Genomic DNA, 11,422 nt, shown 5'->3' on the forward strand with positions numbered 1-11,422 from the left:
AACCAAGGGGAGGGGAGAGAGGCCATCCCTGTGCTGTGCCATGTAGTTACATATTTTTGATAACTCAAAAAGGAGGAGACTTAGAAAGTAACAAAGCCATAAATTGACTTCTTGGTGCTTGGTAAAATGTCCTAGACCAGTGCTCCATTTAAATGTATTTTGGAGATGGACTTGCTGTAGCTGAGGTGGTCCTAAGATCATTATGTGTTGGCCAGGATGTTTTCAGCTGGAAAAATGCTCCTTTGAGTGTCCCCTGGCTTGGCTCTGCTGCTGAAGAAAGGCAGAGCTGGTTTGGCCAGGTGCTGAGTCCCTCCTGCCCACCGAGTGTGCCACAGCTTTGTCATAGAACAGATTTCAGCCAGAACGAGGGATTTCCATCACAGCTTGCTTATTGCTCCTGGGGCTGCCAGAGCACTCTGCTGCAGCCCTGGGACCTGCCCTGGTCTACTTCTCCTCCTCCCCAAGCCTGGATTGTTCAGGTTAAGGAAAACATAGTGGTAGCTTACTGTGTCCTTTCTGTGAGACTGAGGGCCACAAGACACCCCCTTCTTCTTGCAGCTGCATTTGTCATCTCCAGGTACAAAATGCCATCTCTATTACTGGTTGCAATGCCAGTGTTGGCTCTGCCACCTCTGACCCTGTGTGGTGCCATGGAGCAGCATCAAACAGGAGCTGAAAGAGGTGGCGAGGGGGAGACAGGAAAACAGTGTGCTATTAGCAAAGCCCTGGCCAACAGACACATCCACAACCTGGGGTGAAATAACCCGATTCTTTTTTGATCTTGGGTGATTCATTCTGACCTCAGTAGAAAAACATGGTCCCCAGCCTCCTGCTGGATGGAGGGCACAGAGTTGGAACTGTGCAGATTGTTCTCAGGATGCCTTGGGCTGCAGCCAGCCCTCATCCAATTCCATCACTGCCCAGAGGACACGGCCAAGGCAGCACCCCTGGATAACTCAGCCTAATGGCAAAAGCCCAGTGCTCCTGCCAGGTGAAAAGGTACTTCAAGTCTGTGCTGGCCCTGATTAGCAAAATTATGGTTGCCATGGAGCCTGAATACCTGCTCATAGAGTGCCTGCCTTCCCTGTCCCCTCAGCAGACCCAGGGGACATAAGCTGTTCCTTAGAAAGCTGATTGCTTTTATCCCAGTGAATATTGAAATGGTCTTTTTTTTTTTCTTTATTCTTCCTTCTTTCAGCTTTGTTTGAGGTGGAGGAGAAATGTCCCTCCCCAGCTACTTCTCAGATGAGCTGTGAGGCTCTAATAACAGAAGTTGTTGCAGGGAGAAACTCCAGGCTGTGAGTAGGGCACCAGCCCTGCATCCCATAGGAACATGGCTAGCTGTCCCAGGGGAGCAAAGGCTCCTTGCTGTTCCTTTACCAGATGCCTGCACTCTGGAAAAGGTGCTAGCCAGTTTATGACCAACTCAGAAAATGGGAGTTGGAGATCTAGAAACAGCTGCCACTATTGTGAGAGCTTAAGATGTCACCTGCTTAGGCTGTGTGAGAGGGGAGGAGGAGGCTAAAATGCTGAGGTGAGATTTTTGGGAATGGGTACAGCTGTTACACAATGAAAAAGCCCTCTGGAGAGTTAGTGAGTAGAAATACACAGGATAGTGATGGCTAAAAAATTATTATGGGAGAGTGTCCAACGCAGACAAGGATGGGTGGGTGGGCTCTGCTGGGTAAATCACAGCAGGGCTGCTTTGAAAAGGCCACCTCACTGACCTGTCTGTGCAAAATTATTCAGATCTGGGCCTGTTTGGTGCCCTGTGAGTTTGAGTGGCCCTTCCTGGCCTTGAGGTCTGAAAAAAGCATTCTCCTGCTCTCTGAAATGCATCCTCTAGGCATGTAATCTCCAGGTGACCAGAGAGGGGCAACTTTGAGTAGGCAGGTCCCAGCAGGAAGAGAAGCCCCTTTTACATCTGCATGGCTAAAAGATTTGCTTACTGTCCAAGGGGAGAGCATTCATTCTTGCCCAAAAGCTTAATGGCCCTGTTCTGTCAATGCTGGCTATCCCTGCCCTGGAAAATTTGCTGCAGCAATACACTGAGAAGGGGCTGCTTATCTGCTTCCTTCTGTGACAGAAGAATGCACCCCAGGGGCTCTTGCCTGATGCAGGATGGCACGGACAAGGGACTGTCTGTGCCTCAGTTTCCCTCTTGGATGCAATGTCACTCTGTGGCTTGGTGGCTTTTTGTGTTTGGAACTAGAGGGTGTTAATTAAATCTGCAAAGCGTGGGAAGAAATGGGGACGGAGCACAGGCAGCTCTACAAGGCTGTGCTGGGCTGTCCTGCAATTCCTCTGTGATGCCCTCTTGAAAAGAGCCAGAAGTGGATGCAGTTGGTTATTAGGGCTGTGCCTCTTGAGCTTTGAAACTGAGGTTTTCCTTCTCTTTTGGCTTCTTAATTCTCCTCAGAGTTTGGCCTTGCTCAGCTTCTGTGTGGCAGCCTTAACCCACTCATGGGGGGACCCAGCTGCCAGCAGGGACAACCTCTGCCCTGGCTGGCCCTCTGGGAGGGATGGGTGTAGAGCAGGGAGCAGGAGGAAGACTGGAATTGGGGTTACAAAGGGAGCCTCATGGGTGCCATGGCTTGTCTTCTTCCAGCCTAACCCAGAGGTGCTCTGGCCACAGAGAGGGCTGAGCTGTGGCTGACAGACCATGAGGAGGAGCAGATTTTGGTGTGCAGCTGGCCATCCCCCCACTACCTTCCCAGGTAGGGTTAATATAATAAAATACCTGATAAGGGGAACAGGCTGAAGGATCATGTTCCTATGTGCAGTTTACCCTCTTCGAAGCAGTGGGGGAGCAGTAGAGGAAGAGGGGTTGTCACCTCCTGGTCATTTGGTTTATGAGAAAATTGAAAGAGAGAATGGATCATTCTAAAGGACTGTTAGATTTGTGAGGACTTAGAGGTGGGATGCAGGAAGAGACAGATCCAAGGGAAAGAAGTGATGCCCAGTCAGTCCCTGAGAGCTGCCAACTCTTCCCAGAGAGATATGACTGCAGGTGGTGTGGGAGCAGCTGTTGAGGCCCCAGTTATGTGGGATGCTCCAACAGGCTGATGTGAATGATGAAGGAAACAGGGAGCAAAGGGAGAAGGATCCTATGTCCCGTGGTTCTGGTGTCCCAGAAAAACTGGGGCTGTGAATGGGAGAGAGAGGTCTGCCACCACCTGGAGGCCAGGATCTGACAGCCTGGTGGTAATGGATGGACTCGTGGTTCAGCTCTGACTCAACAAAGCTTTGTCTTGTCCTTGCTCCTTGCAAACCATCCTTCCTACATGCCTGTTGTCCTCAGCAAGGAAAGGAGGCTTCAGGGAAACAGATGTTGAAGTTTGTCAAGAGCTCAGCAACATCTCCATTGCTTTGCTCCAATCCAAGCAACCTCCAAACACCCCAGTTCCAGCAGACATCCCCTCATCCTCCCAGGAGTGCAGGACATGTGAGCCATGGGGATCCCTACAGGGACAAGGACAGAGGTGCAGAGCTCAGGAGGCTCCCCAGGGACTGCCTTGAGGCAAAGCCTAGACAGGGATGAGGAGCAAGCTGGGTGGGAGGATTGTGGCTGCATGCAGGGAACAGCCTCTGCCCCAAGGACGGGGAGATGGCTGTGTAAGTGCAGAGAGCTCTGAGAGCACCTGGCACTGTGCTGGGAGCTGACTGTGTGTGACTGTGCTCATCAGGGCAGTCAGAAAACAGAGGGAGACAATTGAGGAATGGAAGGGAGCAAGATTTCCTGGGATGCTTCTTTCCATGTTGCAATCCCCGAAGTGGGCTCATGCTGAGGCTCCTTGTGCCTCAGTGGTGCAGCCCAACCTGCGTCTGCAATGGCACAGATCTGTTCCCTGCCTCGGGCATCCCCCAGGGAAAACAGCCTGAGCACAATCTGGAGGCAGGGACAGCAGTCCCTGCCTCATCGCTTACTGTTTGTGGCTCTGCCACCCAGGGGCTGTGACCTGCAACGTGCCAGTTCCCTGGCACTGTGACCCATCCTGGCATCTGCTGAAACTGCCCTGCTGAGCCCCTGCCAGCATCATCCGGCTGCTGTCCCTGTGTCCTGTCCCAGCTGTCACCAGCACTTTGCCATAATCCCCTGTTTTACTGTGTCTCCATCCCCGGAGGGGATGAAGTTTCATTTCCTGACTTCCATAGGAGCAGGCAGCAACTCTTCTCCTTCTCCCTCCCAGTTTCAGACACTGTTTCCAGCTTGTTGATTTCTTCCCTTGAGTAATGTCTTGTTTACAGTCATTTACCCTCCAGGCCTTTGGCTTCAGCAGTTCTTCTCCTCTGGGGAAAAAGATGGTCTCCTGAGGAAAGTCAGGGCTCAGGGCAGCCATTGACCTGCCCTTGGCATGTTCGCTCTGCCAGCTCCCCTCTGCTTGGTGCTTGTTTGCTGCAGGGAGCAGAGGTAGGGCCAGGTCAGGGCTTTGCTGGTCTTGTCCTGTCATCCCTTGCCTGCTCTGGAATTTCTTTGAGCAAAATCATCGAGGAGTGAGGGGTACTGCTCTATCTGCTGCGTGCTCTGGCATCAGGAGGAGGATTGGGGCGTGCAGGACCCCAGGGGCCGTGTCCTGGTGCTGGCGGCCACCAGATCCAGGTAGCTCCTCACATCCTGGCCACAAGCACCGGGCTCTGCAGTGCAGTGAGCTGTGCTGGGGCTCAGCCCGGGTGGGAGCGGGGAGCGTGGGACTTGCGGCAGGTCTCTCCTGGCAGGTCTCTCCAGGCTCCTTCTCCAAGATCCCTGTACTGCCTGCTCGAATTCAGCCCTGCTGGGGCTCTTTCAGCTCCATCCTGCTCAGCTCGGACTCTGTGCAGGGTGGGATGCTGCTGGGACAGGCTGAAGTAGGTGGGTCCCGGGATGTCGGAGCCCTTCAAGGTGTCATCCCTGGGGGGAACCGGGTCCACCTGCGCCCTGCCACCCTCGGAGGGGATGAAGGGACCGGCGCGTGTCCGTGTGCCCAGGGGTGCCTCCCCGTCCCGTCCCGCCGGCTGGCAGTGCCCGCCGCCGTCGCACGGAGCGGGGGAACGATGCGCAGCCGACCCCGCATCCTCCGCCGCCTCCTCCTCACCTGCGGGGCTGGAGAGCCCGAAGCCGGGGAGCCCCCGCCCCGCAGCCGCCAGCCCTTGGCCACCGCAGGCGGAGCGGGAGCCCCTGGGCTCCGGGCGGGTCTCGGACCGGTCCAGCGCGTGGAGGGGAGAGGAGCCGCGGGCGGAGCGGGGACACGCAGCCTTGACACGCGTCCGAGGGGCTCAGGAACCGTGAGTGGGTCTGTGTGTGTGCATTTCTGTGCGTGTGTGCGCGGGTCTGCGCAAAGCAGGAGCGTCCCCTGGGACGGGGGTGTCAGCACAGGTTGCCAGCACGGAGGGCAGGCGGGAGCGCGGACAGAGACGGGACACGGGCAGGGAGCTGAGCCGGACGCGGAGCACGGGGCGATGCTGCGAGCTCAACAACTTCCCCGCACCCAAGTGTGACAGGAGCCGGCGGGAGCCACCTGCTTCACGGGGGAGTGATTCGGGTGACCCAGGGATTGCACATCTATAAGTGGGGAGACCTCAGGAAGCCGCTGGGTCCATCTTGCATTTCCCGAGATGATCCCGGACAAGCGGGTGCAGCATAGGCTCCCGTGCCGGACAGTGCTGGGGCGGCCGCGGGGCTGATCGATGCTTTACTCACCACCGAGGCCACGCAAATGACAAATGCCGGAGTTGCGAAGGCTGCCGGAGGGGCAGGAGACGCCTGTGCCGCCCTCCCCTGGGACTCTCAGAGTCAATAGAGTTTATTACCTTAACGTTATTTCCTCTCTCTGAAGGGCAGCTTTTTGGCAGTGCTGCTTTGTAGATAAGGAGCCAGCCGAGCCAGCCCCTGGCAGGGGCAGGGTCTCGGCACCGCGATTTGCTTGGCCAGCGGCGGGAAAGGAAGCCCCTGGCACACCCCCGGCTCACCCTCCAGCCTCTCAGCTGACAGCGGACAAGAGGGAGAAGGTGAATAAAGGCAGGCGGCTTCTCCGAGCTGAGCTCCGAGGGGAAAGCAGCGGCAGGATTTCATTTGCCTGCCTCTTAAGGCAGTGAAGTCTCCATACCCTCCCACGCTCCCTCCCCAGCCTGACCCTGTCCGGCGCAGGGGTGGTGGGACCTCAGCGTTCATCTGGAGTTTCCCAACAAGCTGTAAGTCCTTATCCTGCTGGAAAATCAATTTTCCCTCTGGTTGTTTCATGGTTGCCCTGCCAGCCCTTCTACATAGCTGGTAGAATTGCGGCCAGGAGTGATTTTTGGGGCTGGCTTTTTGGGGCTGTATCCTGCTCTGCTTACAGAGCAGGAAAAGAGGACAGCCCTGCTGACATTCCCCTGATGATGGGGCAAAGGGCCTAAGGTGGACTAGGGAGCTGCCAAGGTTATTTTCAGATGGGAAATGGGGCAAGAAGCACTTGGGAGCCCTGGAGGGAGGTTAGGTGGAGATTTTGTGTGGTTTCCCAAAGGAAAGGCTGTGGCTGGGGCAGGATGGATATGAGAGTGCAGAGCCCTGGTGATTAGCAGCATCCTGGCATCAGTGGGGAGAGGGACAGTGGGAGCAGGGGGAGCAGAGAAGTTGGGAAAGCATCCCGCAAACCTCTCCATCTCTCCACAGCCATGAATCCCTATGTCAACTGCTCCAGTTCTGAGTTCCCCCTGCCCCAGCAAGACTTCCCTGTGGAGCCCATCAGCCCTGACCTCAGCAACAGGACTCACCCAGAGACCTTGTTCGACCCTAAGGATGCCAACCTGACAGAGGAGCAGCTGCGGGATAAGTACCTGGGACCTCGACGGTCCAACTTCTTTGTGCCAGTCTGTGTCATCTACCTGCTGATCTTCTTGGTGGGGGCTGTGGGCAACACGCTCACCTGCATCGTCATCCTCCGGCACCGGTTCATGAGGACACCCACCAACTACTACCTGTTCAGCCTGGCCGTGTCTGACCTGCTGGTGCTGCTGCTGGGGATGCCACTGGAGCTGTACGACATGTGGAGCAACTACCCCTTCCTGCTGGGGGCCAGCGGTTGCTACTTCAAGACGCTGCTCTTTGAGGCCGTCTGCTTTGCCTCCATCCTCAACGTCACGGCCCTGAGCGTGGAGCGCTACATCGCTGTGGTACACCCGCTCAAAGCCAAGTACGTGGTGACCAGGAACCACGCCAAGAGGGTCATTGTCACCATCTGGGTCTTGTCAGTCGTCTGCTCCATCCCCAACACCAGCCTCCATGGGCTGCAGCCTCTCTACGTGCCAGGACGGGGGCGGGTGCCTGATTCAGAGATCTGCACCCTGGTGAAGCCACGCTTGACCTACAATCTCATCATCCAGATCACCACCATCATCTTCTTCTTCCTGCCCATGGGGACCATCAGTGTCCTCTACCTTCTTATTGGCCTGCAGCTCAAGAAAGAAAAGATGCTGGAAGCCTTGGGAGCCAAGACCAGCAGCAGCCGCAGCTGCCACAACACCCAGGGGCAGAAGAAAGTCAAGAGGAGGCAGGTCACGAAGATGCTGTGTGAGTCAGTGCTGGGGATGGCAGAGCCAGGGACTATCTCCCAAGGCTGTTTTGGGAGGGTGCTGGGGGGAAACTGAGTCATGGACAGTCCAGAACACTGAGGCTGGGTCATTCCCGAGGTTGTGGGTCTGGCTTGGGGGGTGTCGGGGCAAAGGCAGATCTGGTGATTCTGGTCCAGCGGTGAGGATTGCTTGTGCCAGCTCCCACCAAGCCCTCCTTGAGTGAAGTGCAGGGTGAGAAAGGGAAAGGAGGTGGGCTGGGATGGGGGAACTCACTCCCTGTCCCTCCACCCAGACCTCAAATGCTGGTGGCAGTGATGGGGTTTCCCAGAAGGGCAGCACTTCTGCCCAGCCCCACAGCCTCTGTGGGCAATGACCCAAGGCTGGATTGAAACATCCTCTTTCCCACTGCTCTTCACTCTTGCTCCCCTCCCCAGCACAGCTCCCAGAGCCTCTGGCCCCCTTCCCAGGAGTGGGAACTGGCTGCCCATGGGTAGCTGCCTCTCCCAGCATGCTGACCTCCACACGCTCCTGGTCCCATGATAGCATAGCAATGGCAGATTGCCCAGCCCAGTCCAACGGCAGGGCCAGGGCTGCTTTTCTGCCACATCCCAGACAAGTGGTAACTCTGCTTTCCATGGCACTTGGGCTGGGCTGGGGACAAAGGGGGACCTGTCCCCATGTGCCCCAGAGATGCATTGTGGCATGGGTATGGCAGAGGACGCCAGGACTACCTGTACATATACATACCTACACCCTTTCCTTTCCATCAGCAGAGCTGGGTTATAAAAAAACAAAACCAAAACCAGAGCACAAGGAAAGGTCTCAAATAGCTCTTGCTCCTTGGACTTTGCTGGTGAAGGTGGCAGGTTCCCAGAGGCTGGATGCAAACAGGGGAGTCCCCCAGCTGTGCTGCATGGCTGTGACAGAGCCAGCTGCCTGCCTCATGAGGAGTGGAGAGGCGCAGCACAGAAGTACCTGGAGTAGCACTGGCAGGAGATGGAGGGAGGAGATCCTGTCCAGACGTCCAGCCCTTCCATGGCAAGTCCAGAAGGCACTGAGGGGACCTTTCCCCTCTCGTTCTTCCTCTCTCTAATGCTTCTTTGCTATGGCCAAAGCTGAAACAGGGCGGTGCTTGGCCAGGGACTGGGGGTCTCTGTGGGGTTAGTAATCCCTATCCCCCCAGTAACACCAGCTCCTCGTCTCCCCACAGTTGTGCTAGTGGTGGTGTTTGGGATCTGCTGGGCTCCCTTCCACACTGACCGCCTTGTCTGGAGTTTTGTCTCCACCTGGACCAGCAACATGCTCCACATGTTCCAGTATGTCCACATCATCTCAGGTGTCTTCTTCTACCTGAGCTCGGCTGCCAACCCCATCCTCTACAACCTGATGTCCACCCGCTTCCGGGAGATGTTCAAGGAGGTGATGTGCCGCCCCGGCCACCGCCCGCCGTGGGCACGGAAGTACTCGCCCAGCGTCACCCGCACGACCACCCGCAGCACCGAGTGCGAGCCCCTGCCCGGCACCAGCGGGCTGCCCCTCTCTGATGCCAAGGAGTACGAGCTGGAGGACATGGACAGGGGCCAGGCCACCACCCACGCAGTGTCCCTCTGCTGAAGAGTGGGAGGACAGGGAAGGACTGCGACCAGCCTTCCTCACCGCCAGCATCCATCTGACTGTGGCACTCATCCTGTGGTAGGGAGCGAGGCAGGAGCGATGGAGGGATTGCTGCCTCTCTGTGCTGTCCCACTGGGATGGAAAGGCTGGTTGTATCAGCAGCACTGCTCCAGGGACACAGTGGCAGTGGCCTTGCTGTGGTCTGCATGCATTGTAATGCATCCTACTGTCCTCAGCACCAGGCCTGGCCAAGGCCAGGGCATCCTTTGTGGTGTGGGGACAGCTGACTTCTATGTCAGGGATATGCCAGCAATCCCCAAAAACATTCCATCCCTCCTGGCCCAGTGGGGTGAGCCCCCAGGTGCTGGAGTCAGGGTTTCAGGCACTCCAGGCTGTTTTGGGACACAGAGATGGATGGGTGCCCTGAGAGGTGCTTGCACCTGGGCTGAGACCCAAGGGACTGGGAGAGGTTTACATGGGATGGATTGGGGAAAAAATGGTCTGTGGGTGCCTTTTCCCTTGAAGACTTCTTCAGGGCTGTCTGGCACCAATGTGACCCTGATTTTTCTGGCACATCTCTTCAGTGGTGCCTGGCTGCAGGGTGCTGGTACAGCTCCTTGCTCCCAGCCTTTCTCATGCCCTGCATTCCCAGCCCTTTGAGGGCAAGGGAAGGAGCATGGCTGCTCCCTCCAGAGCTGGAGTCTGTGGGGGGAAAATACGGGACAAAGGGATCTCCAGACTGCCTGTTGTGCCAAGGCTCCGTGACTGTGTCGCATGAATATGCTCCCCTCTCCCGTCTCTGACCAGCATGTGGTGGGTGCCAATCTCCTCTTCCTCTGCCCACTGTGGTCACCTGTACTTGTGGGGAATGTGGGGAGCCCTCCTCCATCCCTGCCCTGCATGGGCTGAGCCTCACTGAGAATTAAAAAAAACCATTGGCCTGCGTTGTGCACTGGTTGTGTCTCCCAACAGCCAGGTCTGCTCCCTGCATGGGGCTGAACCCAGGCCATGCTCCTGGGGAGGGTGATGGATGGGCCACATGCCAGGGTGATGGACACCAGGGGTGTTTCACCGGATCTCCCTGGGGGCTCTGCTGCTGTCATGGGTCTGTGGGTCCAGGCACACTGAGGACACAAGAGGGAGGGCACAAGTGGGATGCCTGCACCCTTCCTGGTCTCTCAGGCTGAGCTGGGGCTGGGGCCTTTGCAGAGGGACAGCTGCCTCTGGAGCTGTGGCCATCAGTCCTTCCCCAGACACACGGCTCGGAAAATGTCACGAAAATGCCAGGGAGCGTGGGCTGACTGGTCATGCTCTCCCGGGCTGGAAGGACCCATCGATTTGCTGTCTGAGATCAATGCTGCTGCCTTCCGTGTGTACACCAGGTCCTGCAGGATGAAATATTGAGGATCTGAAATAGGAGCTGAGGGACTGCCCAAGCAGTTTGAGCTCTTGTTTTGCACTACTTACTCAGCCCCAACTCCCTCCCGACCAGCTCTGGAGGCTCCCCTCGCTCAGCATCACATGGTCATGCCTCTGGTCAGCTTGGGCTTGCCTGGGGCTTGCTTGAGCAGAAATACTGGATGAGCAAGCCCCAGGCAGAGCACTGGCAGCTGCTGCTTTGCTTCCAGCCCCTCCTAAGCACATTGCATGGGACCACAGCCAGACCAGTGACCAAGAACAGGCAGGGTTTGGGGCTGGCACACTCCCTCCTGCTCCCAACTATCCAGTCCCTGGCTCAGGGGCAGTGCAGCTGGCTTCCCCTGCTCCCCATCCCACAGCTGGATCTGACATGGGCAAAACCCTTCCTAAGCCCTTGAGGGGTCCTGTTGGGTGCTGCTGGGTGAGGGTGGGCATTGGGCTGCAGTAACTCTGCACTTCGGGGTCCTGCTGACTGCTTGCAGCCTCTCTCTGGAGGATGTCAGTGTGGCCAAGGGCATCGAGCTCCTTCTATTTCATCCTCTCTCGCTCCTGTCAGTGATGGTCCTGGCAGGGGACAGCACCCTGGCAGCCACGTGGGGCCCCTCATCACCGCTGCGTGGGCGGATGTGACTGATGCCTCCTTGATGGCCATTATTGCCCCATCTCACTTCACCCAGCTGCTTCCTCAGCCACAAATCTCCAGGGAATGGCTTTTTAATAGGCAGTCGATAGTATTTTACAATGTAGTGACAAACGCCCGCATGGAGCTTTGGGGTCCCTCGTGCTGCACATTGGGAGAACTTGTCCTGCTGCTCCTGAACAGTCAGGCTGTGCAGGGATACAGCTGTGGCTGCTGCAGCTC

General features: G+C 56.9%; 1 protein-coding gene across 1 annotated transcript; it reads left to right on the plus strand.

Annotated features, from left to right (window-relative positions):
* Nucleotides 1-5,183: 5,183 nt before the first annotated feature.
* On the plus strand, nucleotides 5,184-10,085 carry NMUR1 (neuromedin U receptor 1). The gene is made up of 3 exons (XM_039557320.1): nucleotides 5,184-6,168; nucleotides 6,629-7,525; nucleotides 8,738-10,085. The coding sequence occupies exons 2-3, from the start codon at nucleotides 6,631-6,633 to the stop codon at nucleotides 9,139-9,141; spliced, it is 1,299 nt and encodes a 432-aa protein (XP_039413254.1). The 5' UTR covers nucleotides 5,184-6,168; nucleotides 6,629-6,630; the 3' UTR covers nucleotides 9,142-10,085.
* Nucleotides 10,086-11,422: the final 1,337 nt, after the last annotated feature.

The sequence above is a fragment of the Corvus cornix genome, chromosome 9 (assembly GCF_000738735.6).
Source record: "Corvus cornix cornix isolate S_Up_H32 chromosome 9, ASM73873v5, whole genome shotgun sequence".
Lineage (NCBI taxonomy): Eukaryota > Metazoa > Chordata > Aves > Passeriformes > Corvidae > Corvus > Corvus cornix.